General features: G+C 43.4%; 2 protein-coding genes across 3 annotated transcripts; one reads left to right on the top strand and one right to left on the bottom strand.

Moving 5' to 3' along the window:
* Positions 115 to 3,066, top strand: C26H17orf105 (chromosome 26 C17orf105 homolog). Of its 2 annotated transcripts, none has more exons than XM_021377653.1 (6): positions 115 to 463; positions 833 to 903; positions 1,230 to 1,345; positions 1,458 to 1,581; positions 1,875 to 1,934; positions 2,930 to 3,066. In XM_021377653.1, the coding sequence occupies exons 1-5, from the start codon at positions 361 to 363 to the stop codon at positions 1,893 to 1,895; spliced, it is 435 nt and encodes a 144-aa protein (XP_021233328.1). In that variant the 5' UTR covers positions 115 to 360; the 3' UTR covers positions 1,896 to 1,934; positions 2,930 to 3,066. The 2 variants fall into 2 exon arrangements, with proteins under 2 accessions (XP_021233328.1, XP_021233327.1); XM_021377652.1 differs by lacking the exon at positions 2,930 to 3,066 and adding an exon at positions 2,450 to 2,574.
* Positions 2,773 to 20,533, bottom strand: MPP3 (membrane palmitoylated protein 3). The gene is made up of 19 exons (XM_021377656.1): positions 20,396 to 20,533; positions 18,237 to 18,347; positions 17,477 to 17,595; positions 16,870 to 16,947; positions 16,258 to 16,338; positions 15,791 to 15,928; positions 14,749 to 14,830; positions 13,267 to 13,352; positions 11,657 to 11,731; positions 10,459 to 10,655; positions 9,634 to 9,698; positions 8,761 to 8,781; positions 8,419 to 8,460; positions 7,857 to 8,021; positions 7,395 to 7,475; positions 6,546 to 6,639; positions 5,650 to 5,758; positions 5,040 to 5,162; positions 2,773 to 4,773 (listed from the first exon to the last, which is right to left on the bottom strand). Exons 2-19 carry the CDS (start codon positions 18,259 to 18,261, stop codon positions 4,594 to 4,596), a joined length of 1,761 nt encoding a protein of 586 aa, XP_021233331.1. The 5' UTR covers positions 18,262 to 18,347; positions 20,396 to 20,533; the 3' UTR covers positions 2,773 to 4,593.

Raw genomic sequence — 22,437 nt, 5'->3', positions numbered from 1 at the left:
TCTAAGTAAGGGGCTGCATGGCTCGTGTATCACCTATTTTCCTCTGCTGAAGTCAGTCTGAGGAAGGTGAGGACAGATTCTGTTGTGGTGGTTGACGGCTTTATCAATGGAAACATCTGCTCAAAGCCAGCTGAAGGAGTGCTGCTTCTACCTACATCCTTGTTTCAGTCTTTAAAACGTCCCTGTGAAACAATGCTTATTCATATCCACTTGCAAGAGCAGAAGGTTCAGTTGGTGTGACCTCCAGCAGCTGGGTGACACTGAGGGATGGAATCCTAAACTACCACGTGTCTATGAGCAGAGCGTGAGTGTCATAATTCAAGGCCCGGAATCTCCCAAGTACAACTGCAAGCTAAGAGCATGACCACCAAAAAAAGACTGGAAAGCCAAGTTCGGAAGATGGGAGGCCATGGCAACTTGAACAAAGCCACAAGAACAGGTGGGAGGGACACATGGGACCACGGTGAGATAAACGGCTGCTGATCTGTGGGGTGTAAAATGGTCCTGGGGCATTCTCTGCCGGTTGTGGTGGTGTTCTGCTGACAGAGCACTAAGGTGGTCACTTCTTTGCTACGTTTCCTGGGGTTAAGGAAGAGATGGGAGAGAAGAAAGACGACTGCTTGTGCTGGTGAATGTGGGTGAGAGTGTGCCAGCACGGTGTAAGAGCTCTGATGAAGACAAAGCTGGGTGCTGCGGGCTGTGTGACTCGTTTCTGTGACAACAGAAAGGCTGGATGGAGGGATTCAGGGCTCGGTAACATCCCCAAACTTGTTTTCACTCCAGGCTTTTCTTTTCTTTTTGCTTTTTCTTTTTTTCCCCCTTCTCTTTTAAGCAAGGCATTGCGTGGATAAAACGCCTCCGCATGCACAGAGCTGGCGGTATTTTAACCTGAGGAAGATTCAGGTAGTTGCACCCTCTCCATCTGTGTGATCATGATGCTTCAGGTAGCAGGGAATCTCCAGGGACGCGTTGATCAGGGTTACAGAATTAACGTGAGAAAGGATAAGGGCAAGGAAAAGAAAACAGAATGTGTTGCTGCTTTCCTAACAAGTTCTGTGTGTAAACAACCAAGAAAGGAGTGACAAAGTGCAGCTGGAGAACCTGGTGGTTTGGGGATGGGGTTGAGGGCAGAAATGGGGGGTTGGTTTTTAAACATAGAAAACAGTGAGAGCCAGGCTGGTAAAGAGGCTCCTGAGAATGGCATTGCAAACTTTGTTTCTCTTGCCCAGGAGGATCAGAAGCGAATCAGTCAGATTGAAAGAGAGAATAAGAGGCTCGTGGAGAGCCTTGCAGCCATAGAGCGAGGGCCGGCCAGGGTGGATTGTTGGAATGCATTGCAGAAAAGGTAGCTGGCATCCTACCCTTCATTCCAGGTGTAATGGTGTGGGAAGGCAGGGGGCTTTTCTCATATGTCCTCTCCCATTTGTTTTTGTCAATGTGTTCATTTCTGGTTACAGGTCAAACAGCGACAGGCTGAACAGGAAAATAATCACCATCACTGTGGAAAATCAAGGCCTTTTGAAAAAGCTCGTTAACTGTAAGCCTATCTATGATCAGAAGAAGTACGGAACTGGACGGCAGGCACGTAGCTGAATTTTTGTATGCCTCTGACAACTAGGGTTAAGATATCTTAAGTTCTCAGGAATGGAAATACCTAAAGCCAACACAACTCCCCAGTCCTGAATTGTATAAGTGAGTAACATACAAGAGCTCTGACCGAGAATGGTGAGCGATGGACAAAGTGGATGTGTAAGGGTAGGGAAAAAAGGGTGAAGTACGTACACTTCCTGAAGTGGTGTGGTTTTGTTTGTTTGTTTAACAGTGCATAAGCAGACTTGATGATAAAACCCAACCATCTTTTTCTCCCTTGGCAGAACACCAGGCAGTTAAAATAGACTAGCACACAATGCTGCGCCTCCTGCCAGGAGAATGAGGTATGCTCTTTTACATCAGGTTCCATTTCCTGGAAACAATGCACTTTTATCAGAAGCTGGGTTAGACGTATCAGGGCTCCAATCTGGGTGCACATGAAATGTGCACATTTTATAGTCAACTCATCTTAATCCCAGTAACGCATTTGGGGATACACTCAGCTGGTTTTAAATAAGCTCCCATGTTTGAGTGGGCCCTGGCTGTACTCTGCACAGCTGATTTTAGAAAGGAAAGCAGTTGAGATGCAGTCAGTGTATACAAGGAAAACTGCCTGAAAACTTCAGGTACGGTGGCTGTTAACCAAGGCTCATCCTTTGACACCACATAACAATATGAAAGGCTGTGTTAATTTCAAGCATGAGCAGGGGAGGGAGAAGGGAGAAAGAGGTTCAGTTTGCTTAAATATTTTGACTTAGGGTTTTTGGTGCTGTTTACAAAGCAGGACTTAGAACTGAAATAAGTTTGCATGCTGATTTTCTTTGTAATTTCATCTTTTTTTTCCCCCTGCTGATGGCAGGAGCACAAACCAGGCCTGGCCTTGACTCAGTATCTTGTGAGAATTGGAATCTTATCCTGGAAATAGTCATCAGTTACAAGTACCTTTTCCTAAGATTGTTAGAATAAAGAGGAGAATAAATAGGAGCATTGAATGTGCTTTTTTTTCTTTAGTACATACTTCTGTATTCTCTCACCATCACATACTTGGAACCTGAAGAAGTCCTCAATCAAGGAAGTAAAACAAATGTTTCTGACAGCATCCTAAGTTATTATCTGTGGGAACGTACATCAGTGTGGAATATCTGTACATCATCCAAAAAGAGTTACTTAACTGACACTGAATATTTTAGTTCATGTTTAATGGCAGTTGTATATCTTAACCCTGAACGCTGCAGTATGTATCTGTGGTGAGATCAATCTGTGTATGATACTGATTGATATTTTCATAAATCTACTTAGCTTGAGACGCTGTTACACTATTGCACTCACTTTTCCACAGGATGAAGGTAGATCTGTCACAAAATCTGCCACTGTCACTCTTCCAAGTCGCGTCCCCTTTGGTGGCTGTGCTGGGCCAGGATTGCAGCAGCTTCCTGCCAAAGCTGATGGGCCACGACCACGTGAGGGAATCCTTGTGCAGCTGATGAGAGGCTTCCAGGCTGGCAGCATGTTTTCTCTCACAAGCCAGAGCAGCTCCACCAGACTGCAGGAAGTGCTGTTCTTTGCATGGTGATACTTGGAAGTATTTGGGCACGTGTTTGGAGATGATGGATAGACAACTTTCTGGGCTGGAGTTAATGCAGATTCAGAGACACGAAGTAAGAAATACGCTTTTAATAAGCAATGGTGTTAGTTTTGCTGAATGCACTGCAACAAGAATAACATCACACTGTTAAAAGAATGAGACCGGTGTACCAGAAAGTGTTGTTAGAGGGCATAGTACAGAGAACAGATTAGAACTCAAATGGAAAACAGGAACGAGCTGCAGGTAATACACACCTGTACCACACTCACAAACCTCTCCAATAATTAAAAAGCACAGGTGCTTCCAAAAATCGATGCGTTTTCTTAGTCTTGCCCACCTTAAAAAGCTGTATACAGTTATGATTTCCTCTTCAAGCCTTGATGGAGCCAAGCGCATGCTCTGGCCGCCTTCACTTGATTTGTAACAGAGGCATTCATAAGTGCTGGGAGAATGATGATCGGGTGCTGTAGCTCAGCTTCTTGGTGTTTCACCCTCCTCCTTCCAGCAGCCTTTGCGGAGCTGCTCTGTTGCTGTCCACGTGGCACCCCAGCAGTTGGCATTTGCAAAGATGTCTTGTAGAAAATAAGCTTCTCCAAGTCATATTTTACACCACACACAATTTTCAGGTAGACTAAAGAATGGCCCCGGGTTAGGAGCTGGATTAGTCACGCAGGTGTGTTTACAGGTTGCTTAACATCTATCCTGTGCCATTAGGAAGGGAGCAAGTGGGAAAGTGGGGAAAAGCCTTTGCTGAGCAGACTAATTACTACCTATGCAAGACAGCCAGAAGCACTGGGAAAGAGCTGGGCTTAGAATCAAAGCCAACAACGTGAACAAAAAAACCCCACTGCCACCTCTCAGCTGCTAAAACATGGACAATTTACATAGCTAGCCTAGTTTTTGTGCCTAATTAAAAAGGGTTTGCAACCAGTAATCCCGAGTGGAAGGTGGCCAGCTGAACCTTTAAGTAACTGACAGAATGTAGGCACTCTCCCTTGCACCTCAAGTAGCAGACTCGTTCCTGGATAAAGCACCTTGTTCAGATGCCACACAAGGTCTGGCCAAACGCTGAAGCTTCTAGCTGTCCTAGCCTTGCTTCAGTGCTTTCAGAGTATGGGACCCTCTGTGAATTTTTACCTTACAAAATGCACTATTTACAGCCTAAACGTCATCCAGTCTTTTACTAATCTGTTCAGGCTGAGCGTGCACTTCTAAACGACAGCTGGTACTCAGGATTCCAATTCAAGAAGGCAGTATCAGCTTCTGACTTGACATTTTTCCCCCTGTAGTCTTTACATATTACTTTCTAGAGAGATTGGCAGTTTTGAAGTGGAATCAACGTATTTCCCTTTTCTAATCCATCTATTTACAAGGTTTTTTTTTAAATAAATTCTTTCCTTTAAACAGGCCCTAGCAAACTATGACCTTACCCAGCTGACTGGCACCCAAAATGAATCCTTGCTTAGCTTATCTAACACAGTTTTAAGCTGATTACATGCACTCTGGAGATCTTCTTTCACCAGTGTAGCATCAATTAAATGGCCGTAGTGCTCTTCGATGAATGCTGCTGAATTAATAATTTCCTGCTGTTCTTCATCCTGCTGACCAACACAAGGTGATTTGATATTTTCAGTACGCCTCTTTAATTACTCAATAGCATTTTTATATAATATTAGCACACTCAATCATGACTTTGCAAGAAATGAACCGACAGCTGCTAGCATGGGGAAAGGGGAGGAAAGATCTGACAACTGAGATGAAGGAGCAAGAAGCATTAGGGAGGGGAAAAAAAAAGCATGTTACAAGAGGGAGCTAAGGCACTTATCTCACACTGAAAAATAGAGGTTAAGGTTAGAATACTTACAAGGGGTGCTGAGATTTCTTCTGACACGGGAGATTTTAGGACGTTTTTTTTCTTTTCTGGAATGAGGGGCTTCACAAAGATAACATAAGGCTTAAATTCAGGAGTCCTCAAGTGCTTCACTGCCTGTGAACAGATGTATTTTCTTCTGTCATGTCATATTATATCCATTGTGCACCAGTGAGCTGCTCAAGCTGAGTTCAGCAGCTTCACTTGAGTCATACAAAGGCCTTCATGCCACATCTAACCCCAGTAGCCTTTCGTTTTTCAAGAGAAAAAGTTAACATCAGCATCCTTTAAAGTATTACAAGAGCACGTGAGCTTCCTGGAGCACAGTCTAACTGCAGGGACACCTTGCTTTACACCACAGTCCCAGGAACAAAGACATGAGAAAAGGACAAAAGAAATGATGTGACAGGCAAGGTATTGTTTGCTTCTTGTAACAGGCCAAGCACTGCTCAGCCAGCAGCCCAGCCACTGTCAGAAAGGTGTTCTAAGAACATCACTGCTCTCTGCACAGCAAGTAGCCCCAAAAAGTGAACAACGTTTGTTACCCAGGCAGGCAGCCTGGTAAGAAATATTTGCTTTCCTTAAAATAAACTGCAGAACTTACTTCAGGAACCACATCCACCAAACAAACCTTCTTTTTGGCCATCACGGACCGGATTGCCTCAAGACTTGTGCCATACAGGTTCTCTTTGTATTCTCCGTGTTCCACAAATCTAAAAAGTAGATATATACACACATTATTTTTAATAGAGCCCACAAGGAATATTTAACTTACAACTGTTGTTTCCCGGAGTCACAATAATCAAATATTGTGGAGGGAAGGAAGGCAGGAAAAAAAAGGGTTTCTTTTTCTCATTATTTTTTCCTTTGGTTGCTTAGTAACAATTGTCTTCTTCCCATGTCACTGCTAGTGAATCAGCACTGCTGAAAAATGGGGGAAGAAGCTGCATTAATTCAATTGACTGGTGCTCAAGTCTACCAGAACAAAGTTGTTTCTCACATGAAATAGAACAAAGCTGGCAAGGAAATGGACTTGGATTCTTCCATCTCCTGGGAGGCTAGCCAAAATCTGCACTTCTAGGAAACATGCTTGATCTTACAGAAAGCCCTTTATATCTATGGATTTAGCCTACAACTCACTTTAAAGTGGAATTATGAATTAAATTTCCCCATGTTACCCATCATATTAAACACAGAATAAAGTAGGACCAACTAAATATCTGTTACTTTCACTAGGTTCAGTTCTGATCGATCATACAGGCTTAAATGCTAATTTCTGGCATTCCTACCTGTCTTCTGTTGTTTCTGAATTGTCTCTTAGCATAATTCTTGCTTCACACTAACAGTCCAACCCGAATAAAAGTTGTTACTGGCAAACAGAACCCTTCTAAAACGGCCTCTCCAGTTTTACCTGATTTTGGTATTCACATTATACGAAATTTACTTACTAATATTTTTGAAACATAATCAGTTACGTCAGTTATTTTCAAATTAACTCACTTGTTTTGCTGCACGTCTGTCTCAAATGATTGCTTAGAGACAAAGTTGTATTCTACTCCCTCCTTCTCATGGCTTTTCTTTGACCTCGTTGTATCTAGAAGAGGTGGAAGCAGAACACAGGAGACAGGTCAGCTTCTGCAAACCACTGCATCGTCTCTGTTCAGCTTCAGTCACGTTTTCCTGACCTCAAACAAGGCAGTCAAATTAAAATTAACACAGAATATAAGTGACGTTATTGTTTTGCTGTAAACTAAACTATAAAATCGAAAACGAGGTTTGTTTGGATATTGGATTCCTTTGCTTTAAAACTCGGAAAATAAAAATAGAAAATAGATCAAATTCTACTGCGTTGCCTGTGAAGTTGAGGTACGAACGTGCCTGGCTGCTTGTGGTATCAGGTCCTTGATGGGTCATTTGAAACCAGACACCCTCCCTCAGAGTTCAGGATGGCTAATGTTATGCACTATTTATTTATGTTTATTCTCTTCCCAAACATAAAATCCCATTCCCAATCCCATAAGTAATGGGAACAAATACAAACTCCAGTCTGATTTGTATCCGCATTTCCAGTTCCACAGTTAGAGATACTCACCTTCTGCTTGCAAACTCCTGTTTGTTACAGCAGCTTACATTCTCAGTTTAACACAACATATTGGGCACGTGCACTAAGTCATATAGTGATCTACTCAGACATTTACGATGAGAAAATAATTTCCACTGCTTATGAAACATGCAAATAGTCAACAGTCAAAACACTCATTGATCAAGGCAATGAAACCCCATTCATCAGTACAGTACTGCACAATTTAACAGAATTGATGGAATACAGTGCCAGCCCATTCTACTCACGTGGAACTGCAACACCATACTCCTGGGGGTTCTCTGACACAACCTTCTGCTTGAGCTCATTTAATCTGGCTCCCAAACAACCTAACGAAACAGAATGGCCTGATAATGTTTTTGTGGGGAAGAAGTACTGTAAAGAGAATAAATTATGTCTGTTCTACCCATTCGATCCATACATTCTACCCATTTCACACAAACCCTCCCTTCACTTCCTCATCAGTTGTTCTGGCAGTGTAAGTACACATGTCTGAGTAAGAAGTGGACCCCGATGGAAAATGGATCAGATAAAACATGAAGTCTTGCATCGTTATTTATTAAGGATTCGGTGAGGGGTTTTTTTAGCCACTTAAAAGGAGACAACAAATTAATAATTAAAGAATAAAAATAAAGAAAAACCCCAGCTTTTGGAGTGAAGGCGAAGAAGGGAAGAGGAAGGTACAACTCCAAACCAGTTCTGCTCCTTACCAATCAAAACAATCAGCCTCCGCTGCTCCCCAGGCTGCTGCTGGTATTTTGTGACTTCCTCATACGTCAGGAACTCTGCTGCATCTGCCTGCTCCGCTTGCTTTGCTTCGTTAGGATTGTTCTCCTTCTCTTTACGACTCAATCGAAAGCTCCTGCGTAAGCCAGCTGCGGAGAAAAAGCGTAAGAGGCACTAAACCACGTCTCCATTTATCTTCACTTCCAAGCCTGCTCAGTGAGAAGCCACTGTCTTTAAATAGAGACACTCTCACGATGTATTTTTTTTTTTAAATAATCAAATTACTGCATGTATGCTAATCTAATCCATGACAAATCCGTGCAGAAAACCAAGCACCCCGTCTATGCTAAAAGCTGCCTCCTCAAGTCACCTTGAGCTGCCGAGCGCTGGTTATGCAAATGTTCAATTATGCCTTCAGACAGAGATGACTACAAAGTTACGAATGTATGTGAAATTAACTCCATTATTAATAAAGAAAATTAGCATCTGTCCATCAGTTTGGAGTTTTTTCTTGCAGGGAAGAGGAAGTGGATTTAGGTTTCTCACCTATGTAATGTCCATTGAAATATCCCTCACAGTCACAGTCCTCTGCAAAGAGAGAAGTGGAGAGGACACAGGGAAGAGGAGGGGGAGAGAAAAGGAGGAAGATAAATTAGTGCCTGCTATATGCATCTGGCTGGTTGGTGAGGAAAGGGGTGTTTGGAAGTCATTATTACTTAAGTCAATCCAAATTAGTTAATTAACTTAGTTTAAATAGTAAATCAAGAAGAAACAGTTGTATGAATAAGCTGTATCTACTACTCCCTTTGCTTGAGGGCTCACCAAACGTTTTAGAAAATGAATTGGCTGGTTACCTTCAGACAGAAAACGATTTAGGAGAGAACCTACCTTTATCAGAAGTCTGATCATCTGCAGTTAGCATGAAAGATAGAGTGGATAAGATTAAAAGGCTGACAAATGACTGCATAGAATTAGAGGGAATGGGAAGGAAGGTTCTTCTAAGTCTTATTTGCTTATCAGGCTTTTATATCTCAAAAAATATTATGCAGGAATACACCCTTATCAATTGATCAAATTGCTAAAATTTAGTAGTAAAAGATAATAGTTTTACATGAAAACCTGCTTAATTGTCTCAATGATGTCTGAATAAGTAATGATCCTCATTAAGTGCCTCCTAACATTGGTTGTAATGGAAACTAAGACAGAAAGGTCATACAGAAAGTCATTGAAATGACTCATGCTGCATTATAATTTGGTTGAGCATCTGCCCTGCACTTCATAGCACAAGAGTACTTCTCCATGAGATGTGCTGCAGCATCACGGGTCAGAAGCTTGCTTCTGTCACTGCAGAAGGACAATTTCCAGATTCCTGGTCTACAGGAGCGTGGCATCACGCAGTCACGTGGCTCTCCCACACATCAGTGATAGCTGGGTTATTTCTGCAGCTTTCAAGCTTCCAACTGTGCAATGATGTGAACACTAAGAAATGTTCAAGTATCTGAAAAACCATCTAAGGCCTCGTGTTCTTGAAAGCAGGAAGAGAAGGTCAGCCACGAGTTCAAGACACCAGGCACTTGCCATGCTGGATAAAGCTCAAACCAAAATCTACCCATGCAGCAACTCACAGCCATGTAGATCAATCAGTGACAGAAAACATAAAACATATACAAAAGTATTATTACTGAAAACACGTTAAAAAAACAACCACCCTGAGAAGTGAAAATCAACTAAGAAATCACTTCAGGAACTGAACAGACTTACACAAGGGCTTCTTCACAGCTCTGGGATTCTGCTGAGTGCCTATACTTCTTCTGTAAGTCAATCGTCTAAACAGAAAATAATTAGATTTTAGCCATTAGAGCTCGAAATTATAAAGAACGTATAGTATGTGATATACACACATCATTGAAAATAAAGAATACAGCATTTTTCCTTGAAAAAATTATAAAGGGGTTCTGATTCAACATCTACAATCCAGAGAAGATACACCCAGCAATTAGGAGTAAGAATCACGTAAGACCAGTGGCCAAAACCAGATCCCTTCTTAAATCTACAACTGTCCTACAAATACAAGGCACTGGGAACATTTTTTTTACTTTATAAGATATGTTTATCTTGCAGTGAAAGCAGATAACCCTTCTAGCCCAGATGATATCTGGCTCTAAGCTGAAGACTCTCTTAGGAGCCAGAAGAAACACCAGGTACACTTTTTCTTATGCAACTATTTAATGCATGAACTAAAACCTGTTAGAATAAATCCAGATTTCCTCATACTGTGGAAATACAAGTCTGTGAAATACACTGTCTCCATAAGCCAAGAGGTTCAAGAGACAGATATTCCATGTTTCATCTCAGGGCCACTTCTCTAGCTGTTCTCAAGCATAAACCAGCTGGAAACCACACTAAGAAAGCTGGGAAGTTTATTACATAATTGGGGAATACAAAACCTTCTAGCACTTTCCTCCAAGCATGGCATGATTCTGCCCTTTATTTCCTGCGAAAAAAAAGCAGCACAAACACGTGTGATTCCATGTGGTTAGTTAAAAAATAAAATAAAATAAAACCCTGTCATCTCCATTGACAAACCTTTCTTGGAACTGCTTGGAGGGGATCAAGCCTGCTCTGAGGTTGGTGTCTCCAACACGCTTTGCTTGCCACCACGTAGGATCATCTTGGCTTACAACTTCTAGGATGTGTCGTCTCTTAAAAGGCAGACCAGCCTCCTGGCAGGGAATGGCTCTGTCTTCTTTGGGATTATAGCAGAAAAGGGCCCTCATAAACACCTTCAAAAGAAAGTAATACATCCTTTCTTCTTGTCCTATTTGGAATTTCAGTGTACCTTTAGAAGGTACTTTTCTGACTCCTACCTTAGCTAGAAAAATATATACACTTTTTCTCTTTTTTATGCTTTGTGGTACTCAAAAATAATGAATCTTAGCAAGCTACACTTGTATTTTCACTTTACTCACTTATGCAGAAAAATAAACCAACTTCCAAGCATCCACCCACTCATTATGTATTGTTACTGTGCAAACCCAACAATCAAAGTCCCAAGTAAACACAGCCTACGTAAAAACAAAATGCAACAAACAGGAAAAAATTATAAGGGGAAAGAGAAACCCAACAAGAGGGATTTGTGGCAAAGTAGCCTTATTATGAAGGCTGTACTTATAACATTTCTTTAATCAACATCTGCTATTCAACTTTGGACTTGTATACGCCACTACTTAATACATCCCAGCAGAACCATTTCTAGAAGTAATTTGAGGGGTTTCAAGGAAGAATTTGTCAGTGAAGAGCAGGGAAGAAGAGAGGTTGAGAAGGAATCCTGTGGGGGACCACTCACACAGTTATGTTTGCTGACCAAGGAGGCCAAATGCAAAGGCCTAAGGTGGCCAAATGACGAACGCAGCTCTGCTGGAGGGCAGATCTGTTTTGCCTCAAGTGAGTGGCAGAATGCCCAGTGATAATGGGCAGATAACAGCTGCCATGGTGAGAGGAGACTGGCAGGAACACAAGGTTTAATTACGCAAACCAAAAGAAGCAGCCAGATTACAGATGAACACGTGCCAAGAGAAAGACGACAGAATTCATCTAAGTACTTACACTGACCAACACGGCACAATCTTTTATGTCAAGAAGATGCTCTATTATCTTTTCACTTATATTATGGGCCTAATTCTGTGATAATTCTTACTGAATCAACAGGAATCTCAGAAAACACTGCCATCTCAGTAAGTGCAAGTGTGAAAGGTGTGCTTTGGTATTTCATCAAGCCACATACCTTGCTGTCTTTCAGGCGATCTTCTTCTTTGATGGCTGGAATTATTTTTAATGTTATTGATCCCTGAGACTGAGCCTGTGAAAAAGAGAAATGTTTTTTTTGTTTTTTTTTTTAATGTTGAAATCAGTATAAGGACAATGCAGACTGACCAAGTTCCAGTTTAGGAGCCAGTCAGTCTTCCTCTCAGCACTTCAATAGGCAAAGCTAATCCACTATTTAACCTTGTTACAGAGGCTGTCATGATGTTCCACGAATATTCCACAACACTGCATTCCCCGTGGAGATACCAAGAGTAATAATGCCTTGGCTAGAATATATTAAGACTTGCACTAAAATTCTTTCATTTCCTTTTTGCAACCGCATTAGTTTCTGGATTACAGCTCATGAAGTATTAAAAACTTCCGTGGCTTTTACTTTGATACCAGCTTAAGTTTTTGCAGCCTGAACATTTTAAAGTGCTTGGCTGAAAAACAGTTGTTTTCCCAGAGAGCAGCTCTTTTCTCTTACTAGTGAGGGTGCAAACACAAACATCCACTAAGTAAACATTTATATCCACTCTGAATATCTTTGCTAAAAAAAAAATAAATCCATTTGTTAGTTACAGTAAATTAAAAAGCGATTCTAGGAGCTTGAAAATTCGGAGTAGGTTTATCTGATCTATTTTTGGATACATTCCTTTGTATGATAACTATGTCCTAGAGGAGCCTGTTATTTGGTACAGATAAAAATGGAAAATCAGGAAAATCAGCGTGGACAAACATGCGTAGGTCTTCCTCAGAGGTAAAACACAAAAAGAAAACCATCACATTGCAGGCATTTAAAACAGGACAGACCAATACCACCCCAGGGTCCCCCCAAAATCAGCTTGACACAAGATTTCAAAGAACAGCTTTGTTTTCTTCCCCTAACCCAAAAGCAGTCACCCTCCTTGTACAGCATAATTTGGTACAAATTTAAGTGAGGTGACGGAACTGACGCCGGAGACTTCAGCCTCTTAAGGCTGCTTTTCTTCTCGCTGCGTCACTAACCCCACTCAACGCCGAAGCAAGAGGGAAACAAGCCACAAGAGGGGGGTCAGAGATGAGTAAGAGCACCTCCTGCAGCACAACAGGCTGACCACAGACGTGGGAGTGCAGAAGGAATTAGAGATTGGTGGGTTAGAGCAGCTTGGAGCAAGAATTGCTAATGCCTTGAGAAATCTGGCAGTAAGGAACAGACTGACCGTGCTAATGGGCACACAACTAACTTTCTTCAGCTTCCTAACACGACCACATTATGAATAAACTGCTTTTCTATTAAGAATACACTTCTAATTTGCAATTTGCTTGTCATAATCAAAGCATGAAAGGGATGTTCTTGACAAAGCAACATGTAACTTTATATTTGTATCTTACTTGGTACCGATTCAGTTCCATGGAAGTTTCTGAAGTCAAAAGGAGAGGACTAAATAATCCACGTTGAGAAGAAAAACTCTTATTGTAAAAGACAAGCAGGGATTCCATCTTTTAGCTCTACACATACATCTTAAACTCAAGGTTAAATTTCATCATTTATCGTAATTACTAGATCACCCAACAGAAAAAGATCTTGAAACAGAAATCAGTGCAGACCAAAATCTGACTTATTTCTTCGGGTCGTTTGTGAAGCACAGCAATACCATTGACTTCTCTCAGTTCATCTCCAACGTGGACAAGACCTGAAAAGAGAAATAAATTAAAGTAAGCCTACAGACCAGAGAGCACCATTCCTCTGATATCTGACCTAGGTCAGTGCACGTGCCTCCCTCTCCTCTCTCCCTCAATGTAGTGGATTTCCCACTAGAGCCAAGTGCTTCTGCTGGCAGTGTGCTCTGAAGTCTGCTCTTAATCCACGTGGCAATTTTTTTCATGCACCAGAGCCACGAAGACCAGTGTGGGGAGAGCACATTTGGCAAGATTCTTTTGGAAAAGCACTTCCTCTATATTTGGGTCAGCACTAAGAATGCCAAACTGGGAATAGCTTCCCAGGGATGATCACATCCTGCAACATCAGGAGGCACATGCTGACTGTAAAGGCAGGAACTACATGGCTGTCAACCAACAAATCAAAACCATGCAGCCCCAGGAAGACTGCTGGACTAACATATTTAATATATATTTTTTAATTTTTAAAAAAGCCACGAAAAGGCCCTTCAGAGTTTTACATTTGCTTATCCAATTAGGTAATAAAATACTGTATTTGCATACAGTACAACTACTGTTCAGTGACACAGAAGAATTTGTGAGTAGAGCAAACAGAAAACAACTCACAATACACTGATAACACCAAACATACCAAGAGGTTAAGATTAAAAGTAAAATCATCCTCTTTCCTTTCCTTTCCTTTCCTCTGACGCTTAGACCTACTTCTCCCATCTCTGCTGGCATTTTTCCTAGTGGTTATTTTAAACAAAAATGTATCTAATTAAAATAATAGATGACTGATGAAATACGGAAACGCTAAGCACATGCTCTCGTCATTTCATTACATTTATCAGATTATGCCAATGTGAAAAATGGTAACAGTCAAGAAAAAAAGCTGTAATTAGCTAATAGTTTTCCATCACAGTAATTCATTAATTTGGGGATTGTATTACCTGTATATTAAAAAGTACAAGAGGCTTGGGTTCTATAAATCACACGTAAGGCCAATTCAGCTTACTGCATGAACTCTGAACGAGCACCTTCTAGAAAACAAAGTCAAACACCACATGAATTAACCCTGTAGAATCTGGAAGCGTGCTGAACAACAGCCTATGGAGGGGAGTCTCCCCTGCCACCAGGGACTTGAAATTCAGCTGTCAAGTGAGCCTACCATGCAGGCCCTCCTTACAGTCAATGAGGAAGAAAGGCAATTCCAGCAGTGGAATCCCATTCCAAGACCTGCTGGGATGACTCATGCCCCAGCAATGCTAGTCTCCCTCCACTGACTGCACAGAGCCTGCATTCCAGTTCAGTCTTGGCATCTAACAGTTGTCTGTTAAGAATTAAGTAAGCTCTATCTTTTTCATAAAATAGTCTACGTGTATTTCAAACATCCATGTCCAAAGAGCTGGTTTTGCTAATGAAATTTACCACTGCGATCAGCTGCACCACCTCTCATGATCCTTGCTACAATCACAGCCCCTGTATGCTCATCTCTTCTGATGGTAGCTCCCTGAAATAAAACATAGCCCCCCCCAAAAAAGAAACCATCATAAGAAATTTGCTTAGGATATACTAAGCAGCGAAATAAGCTACTACGTCTTCTAAACTGGAATTCATTTAGAATTCACCTGTATTTAAATCTTCCTCCTTATCATTTTTCACTACCATTCAGCTTTCACTGGTGGCCATGTCAAGTGGTTGCAGGAAAGCCTTGTGCTCCCTCTCTTTCTGATCACTGTGCTCAGTGTTTACATCACACTGCCATTATGGTGGTAACATGGACTCAAGCACACAAAGCAGAACCTTGCAAAGTGCTTTCTCTACGTGTCTTCTGAATCTTTATACAACAGAGCCAGCCCTTTTATGCATAAAGGGCGAGGAAAGCCAAGGAATTACACAGTTTGATGGGTTCTTTATACCTCCAAGCTCTGCTGGCAATTTAAACTTTAATCAGGAATTAAACTTCTGCTCTCTTCTACCACCCACTGTCACACACAGTTCCAAAATGCACTTCAGCAGACCCCTTCCCCAATGGAATGATTTTTTTCTTAGAAAATCATTTTTTTCCATTTCTGTTTGCATAATATTTGTATCTTGTCAATACACTGCTTACATACAGCTATCATACTCTTAACATACATCACTGACACTCGTGTAAATGAAGGTATTCACTCATTGTACGTTAGCTATGATACAAATTACTGTGTATAATGAGCATAATTACTTTAACATACACAGTTTCCTCAGAGGTAACGTTCCCTGCAAGTTACAAACACAAGTCTATACAGTGTTTCACTCAAAACTATGAATCTGTATTTACCAAAGTTCTCCTCTTAGGCAATGTTACCTCAGAGCCCTCTCACTTTTTGCAGAATCCTTGATGATGCCCTTCATGCACCTCCTCTGTACTTACAACAACTCCTCTGCAACACAGAATTTTAGGACTAGATATGGATTATCTGATACGTACCAAGGGCTCTTTATTTTTCACTAGCCGAACAATTTTCACTGATTCTTCATCAAAATCATCATCAAAGTTGTCTGGCAGAGGTGGAAGGACTGGGTCAAAGTTCTTCTGTGCTACAGTGTCATGTACTACAAGCATTGCCTGCGTAAAGGAAATAAGAAACAGTCACGCAACGGAGCAACATCACAGCTTCCAATTTTCGCCTTTCAGACATTACAGCAAACTTAAAAGCAAGCACACAAACAAAGAAAAACATTCCCAAAAGCTAAGTTTGTGGAAATCCTATACAGAAGCCCCGAAGCAGGAACAGGTGGTTTCTCACTGGTCTTCTAGATACAGTAACTGAAGAAGTCTGTATTTGGTGTTAAAGGCTTTTGCTTTCTCTTAGGACTGTCCAACGTAACTTCTCCTGCGCTGTTGGAGTTATGCAAAGAAACCTGAGCAAGTTCTCTGGTGTGTTTTGTTTTTACCCTGAGATGTGGTGTTGACAGCAGCTGAAGCAGCTCTTTTTCTTCATTATTCACTGGTGCAGTCTGCAATTCTTCTATCACCTTTAAGACAAAAAGAACTTCAAAACAAAAGGTGTCCATAATTCTATGCAATCCGTGCAAAATCCATAAGCAGTGCATGAAACAAAACTCCTGTGTTTGCACTGTGCAGCACTATTTGCAACCAGGTGGCATCATTTGTGTGCACCATGCGATAGAAGTCTCCTTATTACCCTGCAAAGTCTGGACACCCAAACACATTCTGTGAATAGCAATGCAATCTGGATTGTAATGGACTTATGCCCTCAAGATGGAACTCCTAAGTGGAATATTCTAATGTCTCTTGCTGCTTCTCCCATAGGAAGACCATTATTCCCCTGCTCTACCTGTGCCTGTCTTCTCTGGACACATGACATAGTATTTTTGAGGTTTCATTTCCTTTATCAATTATGAGTGAAATTTGCCAACAGATTTCCAAGGGAACTGAGGAAGAAGAGAAATACATACACATACAGCACAATGGCTTTGATTTGTTGGAAGAGTGGACTTCAGGAAGAAAGAGATTAAGAAAAGGAGACAAGAATTTTTACTCACATCTTCCACTAATCCTGCTGCGCTGTGCAGAACAGGAGTTGGACTCTGTCTTTCATAATGACGGAGTTTTTCATGAATCTGAAAAAGATGGAAAACTTCATACAAGAGATGCAAATATTTCACATACCTTTCTGCATAACTTTTCTGAGATAAGTATCAGAAAAAAAAAATCACCTCTCTTGGGGTTATTTTTAGACTATGAGGTTTTTCTTTTGTCTTCTTTTTGCTAATGCTAAAAAAATCTGTTAAAGCTTCAGCAGCACAAGGGAAAAATGAAGTCATCTCACATTGCTTTTCAGCTGTTGGGCACTGTACCTGCATTTTGGCAACTGCATCAAGTAAACCATAAAGTGTTCAGCCCTTCCAGTCTGATTCCAATTACACAACTCAACATGATCATCCAATATCAGGCAGAAATGGTTTTGTTTGAGCAAAGTGTCTTGATTTTCATTAAACTTTCTTCATGTTTATGCTTAAGTAAATTTGTGTTGGTCAACAGAGAATTCCACATGGCACCAAATTAGATTTGGCAAAGTAAATGGTTGATAAACCAAGGAAATAGAGGATAAATAATCCATAAGGAAAACGTAGATTGATAAACTTGTACCTTCATCAGGTAGCTGAGACTCTTTTCACTGAAGACATCCTTAAGGAACCCCATTTCCTCTTTATGATTTGAATCAGGTCTTAGCTGAGATGTCAGAAGGGCTAAAGTTTCATGTAAACCTACATTTAAATTCAAGACAGAACAAAAGATTTTGTAGAAAGCACGTCTTACAGGTCCCTCTATTACAGCCTTAATTTCAATTATGTTTACTTGGGTACCATCTTGATTATTGTTAAGTCTGCACAGAAATTGCTGCTTATCTTCCAGCCTTTTTTATTGCTTCCTTCTTAAGCAGTAAATACAGCTTGAGACACAACACACATCACATTAGGGCCAAAGCTACCGAAATAATACACTTTTTCAAGCCGCTATTTTTGACGTTTTCCCCTTCACTTAATTCCCTTTGCTTCTGCAACAACCAGCCCTCTGACAAACTCCAAGCCATCACAGCTCCAAAGCAGACATGGAAGATGACCAAACCACTGCCTTTATTGCACAGCCACCAGCTCTTCTTCCCAAGGTTCTCTGCTTGCAAGCATCATCCTGCCCTTTCTACCTCTAACTCTTAATAACTCCGTTCAATTCCATTTTTCACACTCCTCTGCCCTTGCATATTCTTTCAGGTAACTGCTTTGAAATCTAGCTGAACCATCTTCATTCTATCTTATTTAACCACAGTGTGAGTTCATTTCCTGCATGAAAAGCATGCGGACACCAGGGTTTCAGTCACTGCTCTGTTGAAAGCATGCAGATTCGTTACCTGAGTCTTCCGAAAGCACTGGCATGGCTTTGTTCTTAATCTTAGACACAAATGTTCAACTTAAATCAACACGACTGCTTCTTCTTTCTGGACTGCGAGTCTGAGGCAGTCCTGAAATGAGCAAAGATAGAATCTAAGCTCAAGCACGTGAGAAAAAGGGAGATCATGTAAAAATAGTCATTTACTACTTTATATTTTTCTTATGCGTTTGGTTTAACCTGAATCAGGCACAACCCGGCAGTTATTCCTCTACGCATGCAATAACATGCAAGATACTGTGTTATATAACAACCATAACATCTTGTACAGAGCTGATGATGAAGAGAACAGATGCTTCCCTGTTCTGTTCTCAAGAGAGTCACAGCTTTAGAAGGCCAAAGGAGCCACTGAAAAAATGAAAAGAGAAAGCATGCTATGGAACCGATGGCTGAAAGCACCGATCACCACCACATGCACAAGAACAGAGTGTGCAGGACGATGCCATCATGAGATGTTCCGGCATTCCGATGCAGGCAGCGCTGCAATTAGCTGCAGCTCGTTAAAGCTAGCAGGAGTTAACCCTGGGCACGGGTGCTGAGGATGCAACAAAAATTGTGGCTGACTCCTTGGTCCAAAAAAATTCCATTCCATGCTTTTATTGCTGATTTCTCTGGAGGGCAAACGACAGCAGGAAATTTTCATTTCAAAGTGCAACGCTGAATCGACGCTCATAACCAATAGCCCAAGATAAAACGCTTGGTTGGTGCTCCAAAATTTAAAATATTGTTCATAGAATGGGTCAAACTCATGCACACAGAAAAAGAAACAGCTATAACACCACACAAAAAGAATTAGAGAAAGAGGGATACTTCACTCTGCTAAACGCAGTGAAGGATGTATGTTGAGTTTTGATGTGAGTTCTCTAACCAGTTAGCTCACAGACGGCTGAAATTTCATTCTAATTTATGGACCACACAACAGTGCGTTAATATGGGCTACGCATTCATTTAATTAACTTTCAAGGTTGTTTCTACTACATTTTGCTTTGAAGAAAAAAAAAGCATATTCCATCGTGTATCCCTTGCTTCATGCCAGAATAAACATACTCAATTCATTCAACGCTCCAGTTCCTTTACTACTCCATTTCAATGGATGTGTACTTAATGTGTTCTCTGATTATCAATAAAGGCAACTTTAATTGCCCGCTCTGTCCTTGTAAGGAATGAGTGCTTATTCAGCACCAAAACCAAAGCAAATAAACTTATTTTCCAGAATCTTAGCCAAGAACATCCCACCCAGGAACCTGGAAAATGTATGTTTTATCATCTCACAAACCCAGCAGAGAACTCCGGGCCACCGGACAGCTGTTAAAATGGAGGCTTCTCCTGAGGGGCGATCCCACACTCGGTAAAACCCCTCCGGGCTCTGCCGCTGGGGTGAATGCTCAGAGGAATGACACCTGTTTTGTGCCCAATAATTAACCACCAGCTGGCTTCAAGGCACCAAACTCAGCCCCGGGGCACGTTGGTATACGTTGCAAGGGAGGCTCAAAAAAATGCCAAAGCGCCCTTTTCTCCTCACGGTCAGCATCCGCTCAAATGCCCTTTTTGTCTAAAATTCTCCACTCGTTTTTCAGGCCCGGAGGACAGCTCCTGCCCGGAGGCGGCCCGCCGTCCTCGATGGGCGCAGCGGCCGCACCTGGCGGGGTCAGGGCTGGCCCAGGGACGCGATGCTCACGCTGTCACACCCCATCACCTGAGGGAACGAACCCGCAGCGGTTCGCAGCCTACGTCAGGCTTCTGCAACCCAGACCTACGGGGCCGAGTGGGGGGGGAACAGCTCGTGGCAGAACGCAGACATCAGCCCAGTGAGGAGACAGACGGGGGGGGGGCTCAGCGCGGACCGCGGCTACAGCGCAGCTTTCCCCTCCATCCCACTCCGAGAGCTCCGGGGACTGCGTGACCCCTCCCGCCCGCACACCCCGCGGCGGCTCGGCTCCAACCCCGCTTCCCCACACCCGGAGCCGGGCTCCGCCGTCGCCTCTTGGCCGCCCTGAGGACAGCCCAGAGCGGCTCTCCGTCAGGGGCAGCCCGGCCCCTCCCGGCCGCAAAATGGCGGCGCCGCGGTCCCTCACTCAGCGCCGCGCTCGGGGAGCAGCGCTGCCGCCGCGGGACCGTTACCTGCGGGTGCGGGCGCGAGGCCCTGCCCAGCGCTGCGCTGCCTGCCCCGGCCGAGCAGCTCCCGGTGCCCGCCTCCTGCAGCCCGCTGCCGGCCGCGCTCATGCGCCCCGAACGGCCGCTGACGCACCGCCCTCCTCCCCTCCCCCGAGCTGCCGGCGGGGTCTGCGGGGATCGGGGCTGGTCGATGTGTGTGCGGGGGACGGGGGGGGGGCCCTGCTCTCCTGCTGCGGCCAGGTGATGAGGGGAAGGCCGTGCGCGGACTTGGGGAAAGCCTTTGGTTCTGCTGTCCCTGCGGCGTTCTCCCGGAGGAGCTGCAGCTCACGGCTCGGAGGGGTGTACTCTTGGCTGGGTGAAAAACTGGCTGGAGGGCTGGGCCCTGAGAGCGGTGGGGAATGGGGTTACATCCAGCTGGCGGTTATCACAGAATGGAAGGGACCTCGAAAGATCACCTAGTCCAGTCCTCCTGCTGGAGCAGGAACACCCAGATTAGGTCACCCAGGAACGCGTCCAGGTGGGCTGTGAATGTCTCCAGAGAAGGAGGTCCCACCACCTCCCTGGGCAGCCCGTTCCAATGCTCTGTTACCCTTTTCTCATCTTTATGTGGAACCTCCTGCGTTCCAGCTTGCACCCATTGCTCCTTGTCCTATCATTAGACATCACTGAGAAGAGCCTGGCTCCATCCTCCTGACACACGCCCTTGGCGTATTTACAAACATTAATGAGCTCACCTCTCAGTCTCCTCCATGCTGAAGAGCCCCAGCTCCCTCAGCCTTTCCTTGTCAGGGAGATGCTCCATTCCCTTCATCATCTTTGTGGCTCTGTGCTGGACTGTCCCAAGCAGCTCCCTGTCCTTGAACTGAGGGGCCCAGAACTGGACAAAGTATTCCAGATGTGGTCCCACCAGGGCAGAGTAGAGGGGGAGGAGAACCTCTCTCGATCTACTAACCACCCCCCTTCTAATTCACCCCCGGATGCCATTGGCCTTCTTGGCCACAAGGGCACAGTGCTGGCTCATGGTCCTCCTGCTGTCCACCACAACCCCCAGGTCCCTTTCCCTCCACTGCTCTCCAACAGGTCAGTCCCCAGCCTATACTGGTACCCGGGGTTGCTCATCGCCCAGCATTGTGAAGAGTAGCAGTTAGCATTCATAGAATCACAGTCATAAAGGCTGGAAAAGACCTCTCAGAACCCCAAGTCCAACCCCACCATGCACATTCACCATGTCCCCAAGAGTCACATCCCCACGGTTCCGGAACACCTCCAGGGATGGTGATCCCCAGCCCCCTGGGCAGCCTGTGCCGGTGCCTGACTGCTCTTTGGAGAAGAAATCGTTCCTAACACCCCACCTGAACCTCTCCTGGCACAGTGTGGGGGGCACACCAGGTATTCCTCCTTCAAACACAAGAGCATCACGTTGGCCATGACTGAAGGTGGTATCTGCAGGCAAGCTGCATGGGTCTACTGCTGGTTAACCTCAAACCCATGCTGCTGTACTCCTTACACTTGTGCAGTGCAAGCAGCCCATCTGCTGAACAGCGCGCTGCCCTCGCACACCGAAGATTCACCTTCGAGGGAATTGAAACCATATTCTTTTACCCTGGGTGACCACTTGAAGAAACACAGCACCCGTGTGTCATCTTCCAAAGCCTGAAAGCATCCAGAACCGGCAGTAACCAAAGCAGGGATTTTAGAAAACTTCAGTTTCAACTTTGGTGTCTACCGCCTTGGATGAATGTCACCCATAATCTCTAACTCCATCTAGTTAAGCTGAGTCTACCTAAGGTGGGATTTGTACCACTGACAGCAGGTAACACCCAAAATAATGCCCCCTCCTCACATACTTGTAATCCCACTTTAGATGTAGCACAAAAAGATTAAGGAAGAGCTAAAAAAAAAAGATGAGAAAGAAGAGCAATTATATCCCTAATGTCTTAAGAATCATTAAACCATTAGGGCTGACACGTTTTGTTCCTGTGTATTACTCTGGAAAGGATGGGCTGAGGATGTTTGAGAGGTTTGGGCGATTTTTGTTTTCCTTTAAG

Source organism: Numida meleagris, chromosome 26 (genome assembly GCF_002078875.1).
Source record: "Numida meleagris isolate 19003 breed g44 Domestic line chromosome 26, NumMel1.0, whole genome shotgun sequence".
NCBI classification, from domain to species: Eukaryota; Metazoa; Chordata; class Aves; order Galliformes; family Numididae; genus Numida; species Numida meleagris.
Note: the sequence above shows the minus strand (reverse complement) of the source record. Positions and strands in the feature narration are given on the sequence as shown.